Source organism: Cheilinus undulatus, linkage group 23, assembly GCF_018320785.1.
Source record: "Cheilinus undulatus linkage group 23, ASM1832078v1, whole genome shotgun sequence".
In the NCBI taxonomy this organism is placed as follows: Eukaryota; Metazoa; Chordata; class Actinopteri; order Labriformes; family Labridae; genus Cheilinus; species Cheilinus undulatus.
Genome location: NC_054887.1, coordinates 1,283,020 through 1,310,677, shown reverse-complemented (window position 1 = coordinate 1,310,677; position 27,658 = coordinate 1,283,020). Strand labels below are relative to the sequence as shown.

The following is a 27,658-nucleotide window of genomic DNA, read 5'->3' as shown; positions in this document are numbered from 1 at the left end:
GGCCAAATCCAGCCCACCAGATCACATCATATTTTATCATAACTGGCCCACCAGTATGAGGTCTGCAGATTTCCTCCAGTATAAAAATGTAAATTAAACCTCCATCATTTAAAATATCCTTCTAAAATCATAAAAAATCTATAAAAGTAAAGAGTTAAGTAGATAAAAAGTCAGAAATGTGGGAAAAGAAGTTTTCATTTCATAGTTTCAATTTTTCATCTCACACTCCTGACTGAAACTTATGAGTTTGACTCTTTATTTCTTTATTATTTTGACTTTTTAAACTCATGAGTTTTACTTTCTGTCACATATCACATATCTGCCTTGTGAAAACATAATTTTACCTTAAATTTTCAGTTTTTACCTTTTGAACCAATATGTTTGACTTTTTATCTCAGATTTGGGTCTTTAATTTTATCATCTGGGCTTTTTTTTTCAGAAGTATTTATCATCAGTATTAAGGTGTTAATTCATATCCTATTACTGGTGAAAATGAGGCTGACAGTTAATGGTTAAATGTTGACCGTGTTAGGCTCTAAGGTTAGGCCTAAATCCAGAAACCGGCCCCCGCTGTGATTGACATTAACACTGCTTGCCTCAACAGTTCGGCCCTCAGGAAGTCTGGACTAAATCTGGCCCCGGACTCAGTATGACATAAGGGTGTCTGCTGAACTCCCTTTAGGGTCCTATGGGTTAGAGCCCCCGGACCCAAGACAGTATGAAAAGTGACACACTGCTGTCAAAAACCAACATAGAGATAAAAAGACATATTCATGCCCCTCCTATCAAAATAAACCTTTGTATAACCTACTTAATAACTGCTTTATCATGGTTTTAGTCAATATTTGGTGAAATCAAGAGGACACATCCCTACAGACCTACAGAGTGTGATTATATGGTTTGACCACAAGGTGGCAGCATTACCACATAGATTCAGTAACAGAGGTGAGCCCATGGGTGGCTCCAGCACCCTTTTATCTTTACACTAAAAGGGAAAAAAACTAATAAATAATGTATTTATTATGATAAGCAGGCATATTTCATAACCAATAAACACAGGCTAAGTATCTACTAGGTCCAGTTACCACTGTATAACTACCAGCTATGCCAGTAACAGCTACTCATTTAGAAAAAGATGTCATGTTATTGCCATAACATCACTGTTAATGCTAACTACCTTTTTCAGCCTTGTTATTAAAACATCAACAATGAAAAAAAAGGAAGATACTCATGAAAGTCCTCCTGTATATGGCAGATTTATCTGTATATATCGCAGGTTTATTTTTATTTATTGCAGATTTATCTGTATATATTGCAGGTTTATTCTTATTTATTGCAGATTTATCTGTATATATTGCAGGTTTATTCTTATTTATTGCAGATTTATCTGTATATATTGCAGGTTTATTCTTATTTATTGCAGATTTATCTGTATATATTGCAGGTTTATTCTTATTTATTGCAGATTTATCTGTATATATTGCAGGTTTATTTTTATTTACTGCAGATTTATCTGTATATATTGCAGGTTTATTTTTATTTACTGCAGATTTATCTGTATATATTGCAGGTTTATTTTTAGTTATTGCAGTTTTTTTGTATATATTGTAGGGTTTTTGTTTATTGCAGTTTTTTGTGTATATTGCAGAATTATTCTTATAAAAGGCAGATTTATTTTTTATATTGCAGGTGTTTTCGTGTATATTGCATACTTATTTGTACATGTTGAAGGTTTATTTGTATGTATTGCAGTTTTTTGTAATGTTGATGGTTTTTTGTATATATATATGTTTATCAGGTTTTTGAGTGTATATTGCAGGATTATTTTATGTATTGCTGGTTTACTTGTATATTTTGCAGATTTATTTATTGCAGATTGTATATATATATATTTATATATATATAAATTAGGTTTATATGTCTATATTGCAGATTTTTTGTGTATATTGCAGATTTATTTGTATATATTGCAGTTTTTGTGTATACCGCAGATTTATATGTACATATTGTAGATTCATTTGTATATATTGCAGGTTTATTTGTATATATTGCAGGTTTATTTGTGTATATTGTAGATTTATATGGATATATTGTAGATTTATTTGTATATTTTGTAGATTAATATGGATATATTGCAGGTGTATTGGTGTATATTGCAGGTTTATTTGTATATATTGTAGATTTATATGGATATATTGCAGGTGTATTCGTATATATTGCAGGTTAATTAGTATATATTGTAGATTTATATGGATATATTGCAGGTTTATTTGTATATATTGTAGATTTATATGTACATATTGTAGATTAATTTGTATATATTGCAGGTTTATTTGTATATATTGCAGGTTTATTTGTGTATATTGCAGGTTTATTTGTATATATTGCAGGTTTATTTGTGTATATTGCAGGTTTATTTGTGTATATTGCAGGTGTATTTGTATATATTGCAGGTTTATTTGTATATATTGCAGGTTTATTTGTATATATTGCAGGTTTATTTGTGTATATTGCAGGTTTATTTGTGTATATTGCAGGTGTATTTGTATATATTGCAGGTTTATTTGTGTATATTGCAGGTGTATTTGTATATATTGCAGGTTTATTTGTGTATATTGCAGGTTTATTTGTGTATATTGCAGGTTTATTTGTGTATATTGCAGGTTTATTTGTGTATATTGCAGGTGTATTTGTATATATTGCAGGTTTATTTGTGTATATTGTAAGTGTATTCGTGTATAAGGTTTATTGATCTATATTTTATTGCTCATATATTAGGGTATTTTAGGTCCATGAGAGACCCATCAGTAGAAACGTGAGCAGCTTTAACTTATTTTTAGTGTAAACTGACAGAAGTGTTGTTTATTAGTCTTTTATTTATAGTCTTTTATTAGAGTTTTACACCTAAAGCATAGCTACATTTATATTATTTTAAACAGATTTTTTTGCTTAATCATCTTCGTTTATTGACTTATTATTGATAATTTCTGCCCATGTCATCCTCCGCCTGTCTTTGTGGCTGTAGCCTACCTTGTCTGGATTGGTCGAGCTCAGTGGGCGGAGCTTGGTTACGTCCTCCAGCTTGGGTATCGCACGCAGAGCTGGTCCCAGATTCACGCTTCTGTAGCCGTCCCATGCCCACGGAGAGGTTACCATCAGCGGACACCGGGACTGGTTTTGGCCCTGCAGTGAACCCCAGATGAACGGGGGGTAATCATCAAACATGGCTCCTGTCTGCAAACGGGCCAGGAAGAGGAGATGAGGACGGTGGCGCTGGAGGCTCAAGATAGAAGCGCTTTTCTGGAAGGTGCAGGGAGGGAGGGGGCCCGTTCCCTTGTTGTCTAAGCGGATCAAGAAAAAGGGAAAACGAGCTATTTATAAGCCGGCCGTTCGGACGATCGTCCAGTGACACCATGACCAGCGGGCCGGATGAGAGCTCGGTCCGCGTCGCCCTGAGGTAAGAATGCAGAGCCGGACCCTCCTCTCCAGAGATGCTGCCGGGACACACCTGCCTGTTTCTGTGCACATGGCTGCATTCCTGCTGTTATTTTTGACTCAGCGTTTGACCAGTAGCCACCTATTCAGGGAAAATAGTCCACCCTTTAATGGAGCCTCCTCTTTTATGAGCTGGCCCTGAATCTATCCAGAACCACACACCCCTCCTCCTTTTATTCTGAAACCATTCTGCAACATTCATTTTCTCCATGCTGCAAATATAGACCAAGATTACACAAGCTTCTCCTGTTAATGCCTTCACTGCAGTGCAGACTGTGTGGTGGATTTATGAATGAAGATCTAAGTAAGATTAGGCCTGGGATTCTCTCTCAGCCTGTCTGCTTAGTTTAGGACTGCTGCTTTTTTAATGTGCAGGCTATAGGAGCAGTAGCTGTCCTGTAGGTCCCATCATTGATAGGTAGGCCTTTGTCACATGTGTGCAGTTTGGTCATATCTTCCTGATCTGACCTTTGTCCCTATGATCTAGCCATGCTGTCACCTACAGACAGTGAGATAGTCCAGTCTGGCCACTGTGTGTGTCAGTGTTTAGGGTGTCTGTTGGAAAAAGCAGATTCATACAAATATCATAGAGGCCGGGGCAGGTGCTTTTCTGTGTTGGCGTCATATGATCTGGATCAGAGGACGACAGAAGACAAAAGGCTGCTCCTCTCATGTTTCTCCCTCTCCCTGTCTCTGTTATGATGCATTCAGACTTTGACCCAGGACTCTGTTTACTGAGCCACCTCAGTTTATGGTCCTGACTTAGACAGTAAATAATCAGTCAGAGTATGCGCTCTGTCATCACATTTCTTAAAAGAGCGTAGAGTGGTTGGTGTCTTTGCTGTCAGTGAGTGAAATGCTTAGACGTCAAGAACTTCATTAGCCACACACACACAAGCTTGTATCAGGGAAACACACCAGGCTGCAGAGAGGTGTGTGTTCTGCTGTAAAGCTCAGGCTTTTATTCACAGAGCTGTTGTTGCTCCGCTAGTTTGGCTTCCTCCTTTAATCCAGTTCTAGTTTATATTTCATATCCGCCCAACAGCTGAATGAGAGTTTTTCTGTTTCACTAGTGAGGAATGAACAACATAATCTCAGTGTTTGTTTGTGAACACGTCTCTCTATGAGCTGACTTTAGACCAACAGACCGACGTCAGCTGAAGCCTAACTTTGTTTCTTTAGTCATCCTGAAACTTTAAAGGTCACATATGATGAGAAATACACTTTTTCAGGCTTTTCTAACAGAAATATGTGCCCCTGTCCTCAATCCCCCCAAGAATCAGAAAAATCCATCCCCCCACCCCTCTCTGTCTCCACCTTTCTGAAAATGTGTGCTGAAACAAACTGTTCTCAGATTTTCCCCTCATGATGTCATGTAGGAGTTAGCCCCGCCCCCCAGGTTCGGTTGGCCCTCCCCGCTTGGAGGAAAGCCCCGCCCTCCTCTCCTGATCCTCCTCTCATAAGAGCCACATCCATTTCCTGAGAGGGGCGGAGTCAGACAGCTCATTAACATTTAAAGCTACAGAAACAGCTGGTTCTGAGCAGGGCTGGAACAGAGGAGTTTTAGACATGCAGAAATCCAATACTGGAGTGTTTTTACAGCAACAGACTTCACAGGCATGTTTGGAGGACCTCTGAGACCGATATGAACTCATCTTAAAAGGGTAAAATATGTGACCTTTAAAGTGTGTTTTAATGACTGAAGTTTTGGAATCCAGTAGCGTGCATCCCTTTAAGTTTAACCGATATAATAAAAGCTGAAATGAAACCAAATCAACATCTGTTCCAGGATCTAAATCACTTAAAACAGGATCTATGCAGAGTTAAAAGGAGATGAATCTATTTAGCAAAAGTTAAGGTTTTTAAAAGGTATTAAAAAATTGATAGAGGTTTGGGGGTTTTTCCTTTGTTTTGACGTTTGGTTTTAATCACTAGTGTGAACTCCACCAGCTCTACGTCAGTCTGCAGGCTTGTTTATGTGCTGGTCTGCTGAGCTATCAGTGCAGCCTTAAAGCTAAGCTTTAAAGCTAAGCTAACAGTGCGATTAAATGATGTGTGCATGTAAATAAAGGGTAGATGAAGGTTCTTTAAGAGGTAGTTAGAGCTGGGGCTAGGGACGACTCTTGTTCACATTTACAGGATTTTGCAAATAAAAAGAAACTTTGCAGAATAGCTTTGACCTAGCATAGAGTCTGTTAGTGTTAGCACTACTAGCATCTAAAACAGGGGTTTCCAAACTATGTCCCGGGGGCCAAATGTGGCCTGTGGTCCAATTTTGATTGACCCACAGAAAATTCTAGAAAAAAATGAAATATGGCCCACATTTGAAGCTTGTGCTTGACTGTACTGTACAGCACGTTGCTACCATGCTAATTCTGTACAAACAGCTCAACAAGAAGAATTCATTTGTGACTGAACTGTAACCTGGTAAACACACTGGCAACCAAATAATAATATCTTGTTTTCTAACTCTCTGGTGATCCCTGAAATCTGACTGGCATCCCCAAAAACTTGGAAATGATCGTCTGTTTGCCTTGTCAGCCAATAAAGCGAGCATTTGGTGTTAGTTCAGGCAAGCTCTGCCCAGATCAGCTGATCTGATGCAAGCCCTCATCAGCTGATAACCAGCTAATGTCCTCTAAGTCTCTATTGGCCAATCTCATGTTTCCTTATTTAAACTGCTCTTACCTGGCCACGCTAAGCTGCTCTTGTAGCCTTCCTCCACCCCAGCTCCTCCTTCATTCTGACTGAATCAGTGTCATTCTTGAAGCCCGCTCTGCTCTTGTGTTTTTTCTGCTCCTCTCCCTGCCTCAGGCTTTCCTTATCGGCAGGATGAGCGGGAATGTGTGCTGTTCCTGTTTGATACTGTCCATGTAGGCTCATGGAAGAGGAGGGGGGGTCCCAGAACAGCCACACCACCCAACACAAATAAAACCAATAAATGCTAATCAATAACTGCTAATAAACAAATATCTATAGCTGCAAATCATGTGCTTCCTGACTGAACGAGCCGTTTAAGCATACTCAGTCCCTAAGTGTATCTTAAACTACATTATATTGGATCTATATCTCTGCATGTGGCCCTCAGTGGAAAAAGTCTGGACACCCTAATCTGAAAGCTTTATTTGCATGCTACAGTAAAAAATCTGCATTTTCATGTCCATGTTGTTGCATTTTTATCTTGATAATCTGCTTAAAACAGCATATAACTGAGTAACCAATGTAACCGGGTCTTAAAATAGACTGAGGTTTGAAAAAGGTCTTAAAAAGTTTTAAATTTGACGTCAGATTTTCTGTCTGTTTAAAAGAGGTGTGGTTCCTATGTCTTGTTTTCATCAAGAATGAAATAATTTTGCACAGAATGTACGGTTTGATGTTGTGCATGCACAGACGCATTGGTCCATCGTTGGTGTCAGCCAGTATCCGGGCTTTGACAGACGTTGGCCTTGGCCGGTGATGTGGGCATGAGCCCATGCCAGTGGCAGATGTTTATCGGGCGTGTCGTGTCAACTCTTATCTAACGGCTGATTCAGAGAGGAAATGTATTTGTTAGCAGAAGATGTGACCTTTTGGATGAACTCTGATCTGTTTCTGTGGTCAGACATGACAGTGAGATGACGGCATAGCAGCAATGTAAAAACATCAGCATTAGTCATCGGCTAAAGAATAATGAACACAGGTATCACACCTGGTTCTTAGTCTCTGATGTTTCAGTGATTCTACAGAACTACAACACTGTAAAGAACATTAACTTTATGCTGTTGTCTGATTGTATCAGAGGCTTTTCTGAGCTTCTTAGCTGCAGCGCTTCAAAATGCTGTGTCACTAATCTTTTTCTAGTACACACACATCAGCGATGTTGGCAGGCCTTTCCCTGTGTGCACTCTGAGGGTGTTAGTCTCCATATATGATCCACTAGGACAGTCTTTGTTCCAGAAATACACTAGCCAGCCTCCAAACTCTGAGAATAAACCTTTGCATCTAAAACGATGAATAAAAAGAAGCAATTCACAAAATTAATCTAACTGCAATTTTTCTCCTACTATTGCAATTGTGATTTAATGTGTGATTATGATTCGGTTACTAATCTTACACAGTATTCCACAAATACAATAAATCCCTCTGTTTTAACCTACACTCAGGAACATGAATGTAGGTCAGGGGTGTCAAACTTGAGGCCCGGGGGCCAAATCATGGTACAATTACACCCAGCCCGCAAGATCATATCCTGTTCTTATTATAACTGGCCCTAAAATATGAGGTCTGCAGATTTACTCCAGTATAAAAATGTAAACTTAAACTTTATGATGTCAAATATCTAAACGTGAAAAAATAAAGAGTGAAACATAGAAAAAAAGAAATGTGGGAAAAGAAATTAATTAGTGTTTTCATTTCATATTTCTAATTTTGGACTTTTATTACATATTTGACCTTTTACATTTAGAATTTTGACTTTTTATCTTGTATTTTGACCATTTTTAATTTTTTATTTTGACTTTTTGTCCCATATTTTGAGCTTTTTAGTTTATAGCTTTTACTTTATCTCATAATTTCAGCTTTTTCAATTTTTAGTTTTCACTTTTTATCTCATATTTTGACCTTTTCAATTTATTATTTTGACATTTTATTTTATATTTTGACTTTATCAGTTTATTTTTAATTTTTATCTCATATTTGGACCTTTTAGGTGTGCCATTTTTAATTTTAAGTGATATGTTTGCCTTGAAAACATGACTGTGTCTTTCTTTTTTAATACATTTGTCTTTTTGAAGCATTATTTTTACATCAAATTTTATGTTTGACCTTTCGACCTAATAATTTCAATGTTTTATCTCAGATTTGGAGCCTTTTAACTAATCATTCTGACTTTTAAATCTCAAAATCATTTAGCGGTTTAAGGCGCGCTCCACGTTCGCTGACGACTCGGGTTCGACTCAGGCCTGAGGCCCTTTACCACATGTCTCTTCCCCGCTCTCGTCCATGTTTCCAACTCTTTCCTCCGTCCTCTTCTATCAAATAAAGGCACAGAAGGCACAAAATCAAAGCAAAAATTCAAAATGCATTCTAAGATGTTGACCCGTATTGCTAATTGGATATGAATTGTTGCATTGAAGGGTTTTCGTCGTTCTCATACTTGAGAAGAAAAAAGTACAAAATTTAAGAAGGTCAGATATTTTATAGACTTTTCTAAAACAGTGGCACTTGAATGACTGCATGATATGTCATGCAAAAAAGTGTTAAATTAATATTTTAATACAATTTTCAGCTCAAAGAAATATTGCACCTTTTGTGATTTGCAAATTGCAGCAGGTCATACTGTTATTTAATCTAGTTTGTGATTAATTACCCAGCACTAATAAAAAGACGGATGCTGCTCTTAGTCCTACAAAGAATAATCTCTGGGCTAAGGAACCGTCTTTGCTCTTTCAGCTCGTTGTTCTGGTCTAATGGCCTGCAGGTTTACTCTGCTGGTTCACCCTCTCCACCTGCATCAGCCTTGTTTCTGTTGATCACAGAAGCATAGCTCCTATAAACTCTCTGTTTGCCATCTGTCACCAAACAGCAGCAGGCTCAGGGACTCTGGTTGACAGCAAAAGCACAACGACAGAAGAGAGTCAATATTGGATTGGTCAGGTGTGCAAACATGTATTTGGTATTTCTCTTTAAATGTAAAGAGCACATTGACAGTACGTGGTAGTGATATGCAGATATGATGTTTTAATTCATAATTGACCTTTAACATCTATTCTGTCGAAGTCTGTACTACTGTTCTACTGTTGAGCGTGAGCCATGAACTCCCTAATCTGAGGTCTTCTTCAGAGTCGCCCCTCTTGTCCTTTCAGAGTCCCACCCAGTAAAACAACATGAGGATCAGCTGGAAATGCCACTGTGAAGATCACACACTAATAACACAGCTCAAAGGGAACCGTCACACTTTTACGTCCTGAAAACCCCCAAACTAGTCGGGACTTTTCATAAAGAATTCAAACTAGCTCATGAACCATGGTTGCAGATGGATCATTAAGGAAACTGTGTCAGCTTCACTCTCACTCAGGAATCACTGGAAGGCCCGACTTTTCATCTGCTATTAAATCACTGACTTCATCCTTTTGAACATCAGACCACAGCTTACTTACTCGATTAATCTCCATGGCAACACCTTAATTATTTTGGAGCACTGGAGGTGTGATGAACATGAACTTGACAACACGTGGCCTCCTCCCTGTCTGTGATCGCTTAGTTAGAGATGTGCTTTTGTTTGCAGAAATCTTCCAGCAGGTTGCCAACCAGCGCTTGCCTCGGCCTGCGAGGTTAAAGCCGTCTATTAGCGAGCTCGTAATCCCTCATCCCAGCACGGTGATGAACGTTTCTTTATCAGCTAAAGTCTGTCTGTTTTTATTTCACCAAAACCACAGAGAAATGGATTTTTATCACGCTGATTCATGACTGGAAAGACAGCGTTACTCTGTTTGCTCTGTAGAGGTGTTATCTTCTTCCTGATTGTAGCATAAACATTATTTTGCTACTGCTACATCTGGCTGTGAGGCCGTTTCCTCATGCCTGACAGCACACAGATGGGACACTTCAGCAAACATGATTCTGCAAACATGCTCCTACCATACAAACCATCGAGTGCTCAGTGGTTATCCCCTTGTGTTTCCAGTCGTGTGCTCCAGATCTGATCCCTTATGCAATACCCCATCTGTTTGTTATTTCACATGCTGTATGCCTATTTTGCCCTATATTTCACAGAAGGACTATATCTAGCAGGAAAGCATGGTCTACAGAAACCTTACTCAACCGTGCTCAACCAAAGAGGCAAACTGTTGAAAAATACCTGTGCAAGAGCCGCAAACTAAGAGGTGAAAGGTTGAAAAAAATGGGTAAAACTGGCAATAAACAAAGTTAAAGGTGGCAAAACTGGGTAAAAGTGGCAATAAAATAGGTTTAAGTGGCAAAAATGGTCAAAAAGTAGCATACAGGTGGTAAAAAGTGGTGAAAAGGGGCAAAGTAGGCAGAAAATAAAAATAAGTTTATAAAAATAAGTTTAAGGTGGCAAAAATGGGTGAAAATTGAATTAAACAGGCAAAAAGCAGCAGAATAAGGTGGGAAAATGGAAAAAATCACTAAAGAGTGGCAAAAAAGAATGGCAAAGGCAGCTTAAATGTGTGAAAAGTGGCAAAAAATGCAATGAGGAAAAATTTCAAAAGCAGGATTAAAGAGGAGAAAACTGGCGAAAAAGGGCAAAAATTGGATAAAAGTGGAAAAAAGAAGTGGCCAAAGTGGGCTTAAAGCAGAAAAAATGTATTAACAGAGGCAAAAATATGGAAAAAAGAACAAAAACTTCAAATAAGGGCAATGAAAACATGCAGACATCAATTATTGGTTGATAATTAAAGCCAACTGTAGAAGTGTGGGGAACAAACTGATTTATGTGAATTGCAGTGAATAATTTCTGAGGTCAAAGTTTCCATTTTTCTAAAGTTTTCTGGGGAATAATTTTTCAAATGGAGACATAAAGAGCCACATGTAGCTCCAGAGCCCTGCGTTGAGTATCCTGGTCTATAGTGACTTATTTTTGTGCTAATATCCGTGAAGTAGAGTTTGAATTATTGAAGTTAGCCTGCAGTCAGGGATCAGGTTTCAGACTAATGAATTTAGATGAGACCGTCTGCCTGTTTGATGAATGATGCATGTGGAGCGTTTCACTCAGACGGTCCTCTCTGCTTCAGTTTGCTGCAGAGGTAGCGCTGCCTCAGTCACAGGTTGGAAAAATAACTTTATGTTGTCCTCGCCTCATTTCTGACCAAAGTTCTTATTAAATACTTTTAGGTTTCTTTGATGGAGCAGCCTAAAAATGACATGGATGGTTTTTTACCACACAGTGGATAAATCCACATGATCAGTTCTGGCAATGAATTATGGGAGTTTTAGAGAAATTTACAGCGTTTGCTGTCTGCTGACCCGCGGTGTCAGGGGTGACAGGTCACCTAGCTTTGTTTAACAGATGTAAACACACAGAAACCCACACGTTTTACATTTCAAATAAAATGTCTTTAAACACTTTAAAGTATAAAAGTACCCCAACATTTCTTTCAATAATCCTCCAATCTTCAGTGAACTTTTGTCATGAAGCTTAAACATTCTGGTAAAAATGTTCCACCAAAAATCCCAGACAAATTCCTGAAAAATTTCAAGCAAAATTCCCCAAAAATTTCATAGCAAATTCTAAAAAAAACCACAAATGCATTCTCCAAAATTCTGACAAACCTCTGAAACAGACGTGTTGGAGATAAACCTTCATCAATCATGTATTTGTAGCTAGAATCTGAAGATTTCCAAACAGACGTTTGGAGATTATAAATGAAATAGGACGTCTTTTTCATTCCCTGAAGCGTTTATTTTATTTCAACATTATTATTTGCTTGAGGACAGAGGTTCTCAAGCTTTCCAGGGCTAAGGACGCCTCACAGGACAGAACTTTCCCAGGACCCCCACATCACCCTCACGCTGATTAAACGTGAACTTCCATCTGTACTCTAGATGCTGGATTTTAAACTCTTCAACATAAATTCAAGCTCTGGTCCAGTTGAGTGGGGCTTCTTGCTTTTTTTTTATCCTTTCAGCAGCCAATCAGAATCTCTCTGTGCTTTTCCTGAGGTTGTGCTCAGGTTCACCATCCATGTTTTGTGGATGTATTATTCTATCTGCTTACTAAATATAACTGAAATATAACACACATTAGCTATTTTAGTTGTCCTTTGGTGTTCAGTGTTTCATTTTTTTTTACAGGTACAAAAATCAGAAGCATAAGAGCTTTGGTTCAGTTGACATCAAAGGTCACATATTTTACCCCTTTAACACAAGTTTATGTTGTTCTCAGAGGTCCTCAAAACATACCTGAGAAGTTTGTTTCTGAGAAAACTCTCCAGTTTTGGACTTCTGCATGTCTAAAGCCTCCTCTGTTCAGCCCTGCTCAGAATGAGCTGTTTCTGTGTCTGTGGCTTTAAATCTTACTGATCTGTTTGACTCCGCCCCTGACCACACCCCTCTCAGGAAATGGATGTGGCGTTCCTGATGTCACAGATGCTTTTGTCCAAAGTTTAGGACCTGTCTGGGATTCAAACCATCAATCTCCCAGACCAAAATCAGCAGGGTAACCGCTGAGCTATCCAGCCTCTCAGCTGGCAGCTGAGCGGATCAGGAAGGAGGGAACTTTCCTCCAAGTGGGGGAGGGCCAACCAAACCAGGGGGCGGGGCTAACTCCCCATGTGAGGTCACTAGGGTAAAATCTGAGAGCGGCTTGTTTCAGCACACATTTTCTGAAAGGTGGAGAAAGAGAGGAGGGAGGGGATGGGTGTTTCTGGTACTTTAGGGGATTGTGGACAGACCAGAGGCACATATTTATGTTAGAAAAGCCTGAAAAAGTTTATTTTTGCATCATTTGTCCCCTTTGATTAATTTCTCCAGGGTATAAAGTAAGGTGGAAATTAATCACAGATCAGATTGAATCACAGTATGGCAGCAGGAGGGCTGACGATTCAAATCTCCATTCACAGACTGCGATTGGATTCACTGACGATTCATTAAAATAAAGAACGATGCAATCCAGTACAATCTGATTACAGATCAAAATAACTTTTCATGCTCCCTGGAAAGTCAAAGCATGCTGCTGGTTAACCCAGGGAGCAGAGCTCTCTCTCTACATTCATGCCACTGAATGGAGGTCAAATATAGAATAATTTATCGCTTGTATTTGCTGAGAAATATGTAAGACTAGGAACCTAATTATAATCGCACATTAAATCATAATATTAGGGGGAAAAAATTAAATTCTATTATTTTTGTGACTCGTTCAGCCCTAGTGTAAATGCAGTCGTGATAGTGATTCTGAAATGCGCTGTGAACCATTCTGAAGTGTAGACTGGAGCATGTCAAACCATCTTAACCCTTTTGACAAGTATCCAGATTCTCCCTATCCTATTGGTCACTTCCAGGTGTCTGTCAAACACAAGTCCTGCCCTTTGACCTTTGTGGATTATGTGTCATGGCAGAGGCTGTGCGCCTGCTGCTACGATACAAAAGCATCATAGGTGTGTGTGTTTGGGCTGAGTTTGGCCATGCAGATTCCTGATAAATATTCATGAACCAGCTCAAGTGAACTGAGACACAAAGCAAAGCAGGCTGCAGGCCATCTGCCAGCTCATGTCATGTGATGCTACAGAGATATTCAATAACTCTGTCTGACCAGCACAGGCAGACCTTCATTAATGTGGATCTGTGATTATTTATTTAAAAAGTCTTGTATTTATTTGTTGTAGAGAATGGCCTGTGGTAAGTCGCCACTCTTGATCTGTGAATAAATCCCCAGTGCTTATAGGGAGTGATACATACGTGCGGATGTGCGTGGTTAAAGGTCCGTCCTCGTTTACCCTCTCTGGCTGCCAATCAGGATGGCCGTCACCGTCCACCTCTCCCTCCTCCCTGCACACTTGTTGGCCACCTTTGACACAGAGAGCAGTCGGAGCTGTGATCAGTGACCCAGTCAGAACTCCGCCGCTGCAGCTTTAAGTTTGACTGGTCACCATGGTTACCCAGGGCTCTCTTTCAGGGCCGGGGGTGTGTGGTGACAGCCCTGTAAATGGACACGGGTCAGTCAGGGATCTCAGCAATCATTCAGAGGGAGACTGAAATACTGAGTCAGCAGACGCACTAGTTCCTGGTCTCTGTGGTCCCCTCATCATCATTTATCATGTCCTCATGTTTTGGCATTGCTGCTGTTTTCAAACTGGACTGTGGCAGACTTCTCAGCTTTGTACTAGGGCTGGGTAATATAGATCAAAAATAGGGCTGTTAACATTAACGCATTACGATTGTGATTAATCTTGAAACCTTAACGTGTTAAAAAGATAATAAAGCAATTAAATCACATGACTAATTTGACCACAACTTGCTCCCGTAGTTCTCCAGTGCAATCAATATATCGCCCAGCCCTAGTATGAAGTACTGCTTATAACTGGTAGTTAAATCAATATCTCTTTCTCCATTTTTTATAAACTATAAACAGAACTAGGGCTGCAAGCAGCACTGGAGGGCCCTCGCGTAGTGGCACACTGGTATGTGGTGATAGTTGAGTTTTAGCGAACCCGGGCAGTGTGCTGTGGAGCTTAAAAGGTAAATTACAGCAAGAGTAATGAAGATATGACCCATTTGTGTCACTTCTTATTGCCAGTAGGGGGCGCTATTATGAGTTTTTGTGTGAAGGTAAGTCCAGTGTGACGCTGTTGTCTAGCCAGAGAAACTGAAGAACACAGAATGAAGTTTTTAAAAAGTTAAGAGGGGTTTAAGTCATTTTTGGCACCTTAAAAAATGCCTTATTTTGAAAGTGCGATGGAGCTGGTGGACTTCCTGTTTGGATTTGGGCATGGGTCCAAGAGAATTTTTTGTAGGCCTGATGATGATCTATAAGCACACCAACATTCATTAGCCTGGGTTGAACTGTGTGCAGGGGCTGATTATTTTGTGGCAACACATACAAAGACATCAAAAATCAGTGGAGTGAATGCTCGACTGGCAGAAGGGGGCGCTGTGACAAAGAAATATTGATGTATGGATGTATTCAGGACCAGTGTGTGATTATCCATGTGAAGTTTTGCAATGATTGAAATAAACACTTTAAAGTTATAAATAGTTAAATAGATAAAAATGAAGTTTAAGTTTTGGCTCTGATATCGGCCGGGCCGTACGATGAAAACTCACAGTTTGCACAACTTTGGGTCTCAAGGTTGTCTAGTTTGAGTAAAAATATTCTGGAGTCAATCAGATGAAGTACCTTGGAGAAGTTCTTTAAAATGTGCAAAGTGTGGAAAAGTGGAAAAGGCCAAAAAATGCAAAATTTGGACCTGTTGCTGTTTAAAGTGTTTTCTGTATGTTGTAGAGGATGGTCATTGTGTATTTTTTTGTCTTCTAATCATGATACATATGTGTACTGATTTTCATGCATGTAGGTCTTACCCAGAGCCCTAGCTCACTTCTGGCGCCCCCCCAGAAACGACTGACTAATGGACTTGCACTGATCCACCACCAGATGGCTTCTGCAGGGGGACATTTTTTTAGAAAAAATGGACTTTTTACATATATTAAAGCCCCTAAAACAGGCCTTAAAATGCCTGAACATTTTCGACCAACAAAATACAACAGGGTCCTTGCCAACCCTAGGTCAGTGCTCCGGCCCTGATTATTCTGAGTATGGCTGAAGTGTGAGACTTCATACTTCATTATCCTGATTCTCGTTGAGAGTTGAATGCAAACCAACAAATGTGCAGTCAATAATTGTTTTTTATTAGATGGATGTTTGGCCTAGGAAGATGTCAAACATATAAAATCATCACATTTAATGGACTGGACTTCTGAGGATGAGGTTCCTGAATAATGTCTGTTCTTTCAGGATTAGCTGGGGTACAGACTCCTGTTCTTGGCCTGTTTATTTTATAATCTTGTATTTACAAACCCAAATGAACATTATTTGTAAAAGCAGCTTCTCACAAGTGAAAGACTTGTTTGAGTCTTCAGCATGAATCAGCAAACTGAAGAGAGAAACATAATAAACTGACTCTGACGGCCAGGAGCAGACAGTGGAGAGGCTGTCTGAATTCATGTTTCACTGGCCTTAGTTTTATCTAGAAGCTTCTATAAATTGCACTTATTCATGTTTTAGCTCTGGGCAGCCATTAGGCAGCAGTCATGTTATCTAAGCTAGTGCATGCAGACAAAAGTGCAGATGTAGAAGAGCACTGCTCTGTTTTAAAGATGTGGTCACACGTGTTCTCTGATGTCATGGTATCTGAAAGTCTTCGTCCACATTTGCAGGGATGTGAGTGGGTGCAGGTGTTTGCTTCAGACTGTAGAGGTTAGAGTTTAAATTTGACTAATAGCTGTTTGAGTGCGATTCTCTGAAATCCTTGGCTGGGGAGTTCTGTTGAGCCGGTGTTTGTTGGCACCTGCATGTGTGTGTGACGTGTGTGTGTGGAGCTATGTGGACCCCTGTTAACCTCTGTTGGATAGCATCACTGTCATCAGTCCACATTAAGGCTCTCAGAGGACTACAGTCCACTCATATTTTCATCAAAACAGTCAGACGGACATTCTTCAGCTGCTTAGCCTCCGCTGTTATTGGACGTGAACCTTGTGACACCTACAGAGAACGCTGCTTGTTTTCCACATTTCTGTTAGAAATGGAGAGTTTTATTTCAAAGTTATCATTCATATTTCTCTACCTTTAGATTTAACAGAAAAAGTAGAGGTGAGTAAATAAAACCAGGTTTGTTTATATGGATTTACTGTTTTAACACTGGGCTTCATATTTTCTCTCTTAATGAGACTAAAAAATGAAATCAGGTCTCCTGATTAAACAACAGTCTTCAGGGTATTTCCCTCAGACCTGAGGTCATCATGCACAAGGACCAGATTTTGTCTTGGAAGGCACTTTCGGGACCAGACTTTCAAATTAAGGTGGCTTTCACACTTGGGGCCTTGTCCTGGATCTGAGTGCACTTAAGCCCAAAGTCCGGTTCGTTTTGGTCAGTGTCAATGCAAACGAACCGTACCTGGGTACCGGGACCGGGCCCGTTTAGGGAGGTGGTCTCAGGCATGATTCAAGGGGACTCTTGCACGTTTTGGATGAGATGTGGATGCAGATACGGGTCAGAGCATCGTATCAGCTTTATGATGTCATCGTAAAAACTGAACTTCTTACTTCTTTCTAGTCCATAAACAGTGAGTCTGTTATGACTCACCTAACGGATGAGCACAAGCTGGAGTCAGTGAGAGGAGATGCAAAGGCAATAAAAGTCTCCTGTCACCTTTAAACAGCTGTATCCACACAGCTGAGGTGCCTGAACCTCCTCAACAGGCTCTGCTGTTTGCAGACGATGTGGTTCTGTCGGCCTCCTCAGCTGGGGACCTCCAGCAGGTACTCGGACGGTTTGTGGCTGAGTGTGTGTAAGTCAGAGGCCATGGTTCTCTGCCCCCTCCAGGTGGGGAGTGAGTCTTTGCCCCATGTGAAGGAGTTCAAGTATCTCAGGGTCTTGATGACTCCTCTCCACTGAGATCGACTGGTGGATTGGTGCAGCATCAGCAGTTTTGCAGGGGCTGTACCATACCATCATGGTGAAGAGGGAGCTGAGCCGAAAGGCAAAGCTTTCAATTTACCGATCAATCTACTCAACCCTCACCTAAGGTCATGAACTCTGAGTAATGACTGAAAGAATGAGATCGCAGATACAAGCAGGCGAGGGGGTGTCTGGACTCAGCCGTAGAGATAGGGTGAGGATGTCAGACATCCAGAAGGATCTTGAAGGAGAGCCCTCACTTCAGAAGGAGCCAGTTGAGGGGGTTAGTGGTTAGAGGTCAGGTGGTGAGTCAGTGTGCTGGAAGCTCTCTGAGGTTATAGAAAGGCTTGTGTCGTCTTTGGGCTCTAATGTCCGTTCTGCTGCTGCTGATTCACTCAGCGCTGCTGGTGTAAACAGAAAAATGTGATTACTGCTAGGAAGGGATGCAGAATTTGGCCATTATTAATGATGCAGAGTGATCAGCCAGATCTCAGGAGAGATGTTTGGCTGCTTGTAAGGAGAGGTGATGTCAGCATGTGATTCCATCAGTAGTCTTTATGGAAGGAGGAAGAGGACTGACTCATCAGCTTAGCTACCAGAATATCATCATGTTTCTTCTTCTGTTGTTCAGTGAGTCCACAGAGAGGAAATACTGAGGAGTGGGATTTGGTTTCATGTGTCTTCTCTCTGAAGTAAGGGTTCACAGGTCAACCAATGCCTGACACTGTAAATATCATGGTAGCTAGTCTGTCTATGACTGAAGTCACTCCACACCTAGTCCTGTTGTCCTGTTTCTTTCAGCCTCACATGAGGACCCCACTGTTTCTTAGGTTGTCACTGTAATCGGTGTAATGAATCTGACAGTAGGAGTCTAAAAGGACTGGTCACATGGGGCGAGGCTGACAAAGCCCCTCTGTGTGGTTCTCTGTAACAGGATGTATGTGGATGTAAGACTGAGCTGTGTTTAATACAGGCATCTCTCTCATGAGTTTTATCAGTTTTTACATCTCTTATAAAGCTGTGTTTGACAGCTGTGAGTCATGTTAAGTGTTATGATCAAGGCTGCTCATGAGGGGGGATAAAGAGGAGAGTTTTCTGTGGCCCATGGAGGTCAGGAAAATCATGATCCATTTCAAAGTAAAGCTGTGATAACAATATTTTATTTCTAACCTGAATAATAATCCTCCTACCAAAGCATCAACAAAAATATGTATCTTATTTGTTTATGCTGCAGAACAATTTAGCCTTTTTCAAAATTGAACCCCCTTTTTTTAGATGAAATAACTTTTTTGACAATGTTAAAAATGTGAATGGGCAAATCAACCGAACCACCCGGGAAGTAATGTTTACTTCATGGCTAAGACATGATGTGCACAAATGTCAGGGTGTCATGAAACAAAGTTGAGAAAATTAATGCAAAAATAATGAAAAATTAATCAAAAAATGGGTTATAGGTGGTAAACAAGGGGTAAAAAAGTAGGAAGCAGCAAAAATGGGTTGAGAGGCAAAAAACAGGCAAAAATGGCAACAGTTGAGCTAAAGTGCCAGAAAGGTAGCAGAAAGGGGCTAAATGTTGCAAAACAGTGGCAAAAACAAATGCAAAGTGGTGAAAATTTAGATAAAAGTGATAAAAAGGTAGCAAAATAGTTGTAATGTTTCAAAATAGTGGCAAATATGGGATACAAGTCCCAAAAAGGTAGCAAAAACAGTGGCAAAAATTGGGTTAAAATGCTTAAAAGCAAGCAAAGATAGTCTAAATGTTGCAAAAAAGTGGCAAAAAATGGGACAAAAGTGCCCGAAAGGTAGTTAAGATGGTCTAAATGTTGCAAAACAGTGGCAAAAATGGGACAAAAGTGCCCGAAAGGTAGTTAAGATAGTCTAAATCTTGCAAAACAGTTGCAAAAATGGGACAAAAGTGCCCGAAAGGTAGTTAAGATGGTCTAAATGTTGCAAAACAGTGGCAAAAATTGGGTTAAAATGCTTAAAAGCAAGCAAAGATAGTCTAAATGTTGCAAAAAAGTGGCAAAAAATGGGACAAAAGTGCCAAAAAGTTAAGAAAAATTTTGTAATTTTGCAAAACAGTGGCAAATACGGGGTTAAAAAGCTTAAAAGCAAGCAAAGATAGTCTAAATGTTGCAAAAAAGTGGCAAAAAATGGGACAAAAGTGCCCGAAAGGTAGTTAAGATGGTCTAAATGTTGCAAAACAGTGGCAAAAATTGGGTTAAAATGCTTAAAAGCAAGCAAAGATAGTCTAAATGTTGCAAAAAAGTGGCAAAAAATGGGATTAAAGTGCCAAAAAGTTAAGAAAAATTTTGTAATTTTGCAAAACAGTGGCAAATACGGGGTTAAAAAGCTTAAAAGCTAGCAAAGATGGCCTAAATGTTGCAAAACAGTGGCAAAAATGGGATAAATGTTCCAAAAAAGTAAAGCCCAGTAAGTTTGACAAACTTCATGTCCAGAATGAGGAAACTGTTAGCCAGGATGCTAGCACCAATGCTACTGATCGATCACACATGCACTGATATGATCAATAAATAACAGAAGGGCCCCTCGCTGGGTTTTTAGGGGCCCAGTGAATTCTGAGGGCGGCCCTGATCGTTAATGAGCGTCATAGATTTCATGCACCTTTGCTTTCAAGTGCGTGCAGGTTGGTGATTAGTGCTGGTCTTTACTAGTCTACATCAGAGGGTACGGTCTAGACCTGCCCTCTTTGTCTTGAGATAACTTTGCTTATGAACTGGCGCTATACAAAGAGTGACTGATTAGATGCTGTAATCTTGAGCCTTCGGTCATTGTGGTTTCATGTGATCCGTGTCCATCATGTCCTCCTGCTGTGGTTCTGCTTAAACTGCTGTAAACGCTGGCTGGTTCACCAGAAAGCACCAAGGTTCTGAATCAGAGCCAGAACCTGAACCATGTCTGTCTGATAGTACCAAACCTGTGCCTGGGGTGTCAGAGACCCAGTTCCAGGGCTTACAGTAAGATTTGAACTGGGATGGCTGGATTCAGAGTCCAGAGTGCTGACCATTACACCATGGAACCAGTGGAGAAGCTGCTGTCATGGATGAATGAAATAGCCAGTAAAGGACAGTTTCAGTGTTTAATAAGCCAGATGTGATTGAAACAAAGCCTGTTTGAACTTTGTTCTTAAATTTCATTTGTAACTGCCTCAGGTCTGTTTTCTCCTTCTTGATTGAGCCTAGATTATAATATTTATTAGGATTAATGTGTTATTAGTACTGAATGAACAACCACAGTCTAAGCAGCATGCTGCCTCTCTCTTTGCTGCTACTGTAGCACGGTTACCTCGTTATAATAACATGTTCTTACTCGCTAGATGTCTGCAGGAGGATTTCTAGTTTGAGAAAGTACGAGGAGCTCCTTTTGTCATCTATTGCCCTGGTGAATCATAGTGTGCTGTCTCTAAGTCTAAGTTAACCTAATCAGAGTTGATTGAGCAAAATCAAATGAGTGGTCTGAAAACAGAAACTCAGAGTTTCTCACCGTGGGAGAAATAGCCATCTGGTGATGGAACGGTGCAAGTCCATCTCTCAGTCGCCTCTGAGGGGGGCGCCAAAAGTGAGATAGGGCCCTGGGTAACACCCACATGCATGAAAATCAGTACACAGATGTATCATGATTAGATGAAAAAGAAATTACACAATGACCATCCTCTACAACGTACAGGAAACACACTTCAAACAGCAACAGGTCCAAATTTGGTGTTTTTTTGGCCTTTTCCATTGATGGACACTTTGCACATGTTAACCAACTTCTCCAAGGGATTTCATCTGATTGACTCCAGATGTATTTTACTCAAACTAGACAACCTTGGCACTCAAAGTTGTGCAAACTGTGAGTTTTCATCGTACGGCCCGGCCGATATCAGAGCCCAAACTTAAACTTTGGTTTTGTCTTTTTTCTGCTGCCAAATTACACCGATATTGCCTTATAACTTTAAAGTGTTTATTTCAATCATCGCCAAACTTCACATGGATAATCACACACTGGTCCTGAATACATCCATACATCAATATTTCTTTATCACAGCGCCCCCTTCTGCCAGTCGAACATTTCACTCTGCAGATTTTTGATGGGGTTTTTTTTGTGTGTGTTTTGCCACAAAAATAATCAGCCCCTGCTCAGAGTTCAACCCAGGCTTATGAATGTTGGTGTGCTTATAGATCATCATCAGACCTACTCTCTTGGACCCATGCCCAAATCCAAACAGGAAGTCCACCAGCTTCATCGCAATTTCAAAATAAGGCATTTTTTAAGGTGCCAAACGGTTTCAACCCCTCTTAACTTTTTAAAAACTTCATTCTGTGTTCTTCAAATTCTCTGGCTAGACAACAGCGTCACACTGAACTTACCTTCATACAAAAACTCATAATAGCGCCCCCTACTGGCAATAAGAAGTGACACACATGGGTCATATGTTCATTACTCTTGCTGTACTTGACCTTTAAAGCTCGCTAAAGCCCAACATCACATACCAGCGGTTGCAACACTCCCCGACATGTGCTGCTATGCGAGGGCCCTGCAGTGCTGCTTGCAGCCCTAGTTTGTTGTTGTTGTTGCACACTAAGGACGGGTCATATTTCACTGTGAGAGCCCCTTGGGTATCAAAGGTAGCTACTCAGTTCTCAGTACTTTGAATAAATTTTAAATGACTTCCTTTTTACTTTTACTTGTATGGTGTGACCCCTGATTTGGGGTTTCAAAAGTGCTCTTCAGAAACCACTAGAGGGCGTCACTGACACCACTTTATTGTTTTTAAGTCTTTTTCTTGTCTTCATGGGGCATGAATGTCAAAAATGGTTTGACTTTATTTAATATTGAACAGAAATTGTCTCACTTTTTTGTATTCTAGTGTGGAGCTCAGTGTTTGATGCCCTCAACTTCGCCTGTAAGGCGAATTCTGTGTCAGGTTAGGAGAAGTTTTAGTTAGCCTGACTCTGGGACTCAGAGGAGATATGGGTTTATCCTGGTTTCAGTCATAATCATAGACAAAGTTTCCAGCGCTGACTCCAGCTGCACAGATTACTGACTTAGTTCTTTAAGAATCTGTAAAACCTGATTCAGTCAGCTCAGCTCCTCATATGTTTCTTCCTATTACTGCCTCTTACACTGCCATCAGATTAATGTGTGGAGGCGTAAGAGCACTAAGTTTTCTGATCTTTCTTAAACTTCTATGTTCAGTCTGAAAAGTTTTAGAGGTGCTTCTCTCTGATGATTTAGGAAGTGGAGGAGTTAAATTTCCAGCCTGTGTGTCACTCTAGAAGGTGGATTAGTGTCTGTAAGTCTCCAGCGCTGAAGGGCAGCCTTGTTCAACCAGGAGAAAGAGTGTTTTGGGTTGAACCAGAGAGGAAAGCCTGCCAGATCTTAATCACAAGCCAGTCACACTAATAATACACCAGCAGGCCTTCCTGCACACCTAGGATACACCCCACCTGTTCACAGTTAGCTAGCATGGCTGATGCCGACCTTGTTTAAAGGGTGAATTACATTTTTAAAGAACTGAAGGTTGATTTTGCTGCAGAGATGAAGAGTCATTGAGCTAAGCATTCTGGGACGTTTGACTTTGTCAGGTCTGGATTACTGTTTCAGCTTTCATACAGTCTTTTATTTCGTGCATCTTCAACTCTATCTGGGATCTTCTTTTTCAGTCTAGCTCTACAGTGACAATGTTTGCTCAGACATCCTCTGTAGCCGACCTTTGATGCAGCAGGACTAGGAGGATGTCACAGAAAAACACAAATAAATGTTGCTGAGCACTGTGGAGATAAGAACAATCAGACAAAGTGGTGATTTAACCTATTTTAAAAAGTTACACAGCCTTGTTGGCCTTCATAGTCTGATTTTTTCATCACTTTCAGTAACTGAACACCTCTGAATCTGACATGTCATGCTCGGGTTCATGTTTCTAAGCTGCTGAAGTGAACAATAAACTCCTGACATCATGCCTGCACTCTAAGCTGCAGTGAGAACCTCCTTTGTTACGCTGGATTACAGTAATGACCCTCTGTCAAAGTTTGGACTGCGGCCCAAAGAGATTACTGCAGATTCACTCCAGCAGTGCCCTGAACCTTCCTGCCATTAATCACAGTCTCCTCAGACGACCTGGATGCCGACAACAACGCCATTTCACAGAGGTATTTCAGCGAGACGTTTCAGCGAGGCGTTTCAGCGAGACGTTTCAGCGAGACGTTTCAGTGAGACGTTTCACTGTGACGTTTCACTGAGACGTTTCACTGTGACAACTCACTGTGACGTTTCACTGAGACGTTTTACTGAGACGTTTCACTGAGACGTTTCACTCTGACGACTCACTGTGACGTTTCACTGAGACGTTTCACTCTGACGACTCACTGTGACGTTTCACTGTGACGTTTCACTGAGACGTTTCACTGTGACGACTCACTGTGACGTTTTACTGAGACGTTTCACTGAGACGTTTCACTGTGACGTTTTACTGTGACGTTTCACTGAGACATTTCACGCTCAAAAGGCCAAAACACAAAATTAAAAGCGAATATGTTTTTAAAATACAAATATATAGAAATAGAGAAATCATGATTTCAAAAGGTCAAAATATAAGATAAAAATCAAAATCATAATTCCAAATGGTCAAATTATTATATTGAAATTCCAAATCATGATTTTAAAAGATCAAAATATGAGACAGAAATTCAAAATCATTAATTTATAAAGTCAACATATGAATAAAATTCCAAGTCATGATTTTAAAAGGTCAAAATATGAAATGGAATTTAAAGCCATGATTGTTAAAGGTCAAAATATAAGATAAAATTCAAAATCAATGAATTTAAAAGGTCAAAATATAAGATAAAATTCAAAATTGAAAAAGGTTAAAATGTGGATGGAAATTCAAACAAATTTAAAAGTATGACATAAAATTAAAAATCGTGAATTTTAAAGGTCAAAATGTCAAATAAATAGTCAGAATCATTGGTTTAAGAGTTGTGAGATCCAAACTTGAAAAATATGAAATCATAAATTAATTTCTCATCCCATATTCCTCACTTTTATCAAATTATTTTAGCTGTTTAAAATTCTGACTAATCAAAGGTATTTAAAATCATCAATGTAAAATTGTTTATACTGGAGGAAATCTGCAGACCTCATACTGGAGGGTTAGTTATGATAGAAGTATCATAAACTATCATTATAGATGATCTATCAGGTCAGGTTTGACTGTACCATGGGCCGGGTTTGGTCCTTGGTCCTTAAGTCTGACACCCTGCAATCCTGGGTCAGTTGTGATTTTATTAAAACTCTTAATGCTTTTCTATTTTTATGAAGACAAAAGATTTAGTCAGCTTCAAAGTAAATATTATTTTTCTTTCTGTATTTCTGGATAAAAATGAAAACTGCCTTGTGAGAGAAATTCAGGGTCTAAACAAGTGAAAGTCATATCACACCTTCAACAGGACAAAGTGCTGACTCCTCTGCCTCCTTCTGTGGAGGAAGTTTCCTCCCACAGTGAACACTAGCATGACTGTCAGGGTTAGCCTGGAGGAAGGTCCTGTACAGGTACCAGCACTCCTGCAGCCTGCAGCCATCCTTTCCTGCTCCGCTCTGCCCATCAAGTCTGTAATCCCATAAACATCAGATCCCAGCCAAATAGCTGGGATCTGATGTCACACACACACACCTCCCCACACCCACACACCCACACACTCACACAAAGGCATGCTTGCTTGCACTCAATCTTTTCAATCCATTCACAAAAGTTGCTCCCTCTCTGTGTCTCTACTGTGGGTGTAAACTCAGTGGTCACACATGTTCTGCATACAGAATGCAAATATTATGCAGAGCAGCACCTCACACACACACTCACACACACACCCACACCCATGCTCACACACACGCTCACACACACTCAGGGTTAAGGCCTGCAGAAGCAAAATAAACCACACATTTAGATATTAGCCTTTGAGAAATAAACTTTGTATCAAAGCTCTGATTTTTATTTCTTCCAAACTTTCCTGGGTCTGTCTTTATTATTCCCTCTGCCTTTTCAGGTGGACGTCTTAATGTTGGCAGGCAGAGGTGCATCATGGGAGGAAATGATGTAACAACAGCGTGTTTATTTTCAGGAAAGCAAACAGAGTGATTCCTTAATGAAAACCAGGGTGGGACTGTTTACCCAGAGCGCTCTCTTTCACCCTGGCTCTGCCTCTGTCTCTGCCCTGAACAGTGAGGGCTCTGTGCTGAGCACGGTGCTGGTACTGCACAGTCCTTCACAGTCCTTTACAGTCCTTGACAGTCCTTCACAGTCCTGCACAGTCCTGCACAGTCCTTCACAGTCCTGCACAGTCCTTCACAGTCCTGCACAGTCCTGCACAGTCCTTCACAGTCCTGCACAGTCCCTCACAGTCCTGCACAGTCCTTCACAGTCCTGCACAGTCCTTCACAGTCCTTCACAGTCCTTCACAGTCCCTCATAGTCTTGCAAAGTCCTGCACAGTCCTGCTCTGTCCTTCACAGTCCTGCACAGTCCTTCACAGTCCTGCACAGTCCCGCACAGTCCTTCACAATCCTGCACAGTCCTGCACAGTCCTGCACGGTCCTTCACGGTCCTTCACAGTCCTTCACGGTCCTTCACAGTCCTTCACAGTCCTTCACAGTCCTTCACAGTCCTTCACAGTCTTGCACAGTCCTCCACAGTCTTGCACAGTCCTTCACAGTCTCGCACAGTCCTTCACAATCCTGCACAATCCTGCACAGTCCTTCACAGTCCTTCACAGTCCTCCACAGTCCTGCACAGTCCTTCACGGTCCTTCACAGTCCCTCACAGTCCTGCACAGTCCTTCACAGTCCTGCACAGTCCTTCACGGTCCTTCACAGTCCCTCACAGTCCTGCACAGTCCTTCACAGTCCTGAACAGTCCTGAACAGTCCTGAACAGTCCTTCTCAGTCCCTCACAGTCTTGCAAAGTCCTGCACAGTCCTGCTCTGTCCTTCACAGTCCTTCACAGTTCTGCACAGTCCTTCACAGTCCTTATCAGTCCTGCACAGTCCTGCACAGTCCTTCACGGTCCTTCACAGTCCCTCACAGTCCTGCACAGTCCTTCACAGTCCTGAACAGTCCTGAACAGTCCTTCACAGTCCTTCTCAGTCCCTCACAGTCTTGCAAAGTCCTGCACAGTCCTGCTCTGTCCTTCACAGTCCTTCACAGTCCTTCACAGTTCTGCACAGTCCTTCACAGTCCTTATCAGTCCTGCACAGTCCTGCACAGTCCCGTACAGTCCTTCACAATCCTGCACAGTCCTGCACAGTCCTTCACAGTCCTGCACAGTCCCGTACAGTCCTTCACAATCCTGCACAGTCCTGCACAGTCCTTCACAGTCCTTCACAGTCCTTCACAGTCCTGCACAGTCTTTATTTATTTATTTCTTTATTTTTGCCAATATCAACATCATTTCACTGTTTGTCATGCCCAATTTTGCCACTTTAAACCATTTTTTTCACTTTTTAATCTCTGTGCCACACTTTATTGCCTGTCTCTGCTGCTTTGACCTGTTTTGTGACTTTAACATTTCCACTGCAGCATCTTTTCTTCAGACTTTTTGCCACTTTAACCCCATTTTAATTCTGTTTTAGTGATGCTGTATACTACTGCATGAATGAAAAGTATTTATTGCTTTTATAAGAGTTGTTATTTAGGTTAATTAATTAATAATTTTAATAATCAAACATAATTATAATAATGATAATAATGATAATATTTTATAGTAAAATGTATAATAATATAAACAATAATAGTTGTAAAAATAATACAATTAATTGTAATAATAATAATAATAATAATAATAATAATAATAATAATAATAACATTACTATTATAAATAATAGTTAAAATCATAAAAATAGTAGTAACAATAATAATAATAGTAATAATAATAATAATAATAATAATCATCATCATCATAATAATATGATACATTTTATAACAATACATTTTTAAATAATAATAATAATAATAAATATGATAATAATACATATGATAATAATAATATTAATAATA

At 40.2% G+C, this 27,658-nt stretch overlaps 1 protein-coding gene across 2 annotated transcripts in view; it reads left to right on the top strand.

The window, feature by feature from the left end:
- Nucleotides 1–3,135: 3,135 nt before the first annotated feature.
- LOC121505667 (kinesin-like protein KIF21A) overlaps nucleotides 3,136–27,658 on the top strand; it is a 58,781-nt gene continuing 34,258 nt past the window's right edge. For both annotated transcript variants that reach the window (XM_041781161.1, XM_041781160.1), the window contains exon 1: nucleotides 3,136–3,457. In XM_041781161.1, coding sequence (XP_041637095.1) covers nucleotides 3,414–3,457 — 44 coding nt within the window. In that variant the 5' untranslated portion in view covers nucleotides 3,136–3,413. The remainder of the gene's footprint in view (nucleotides 3,458–27,658) is intronic.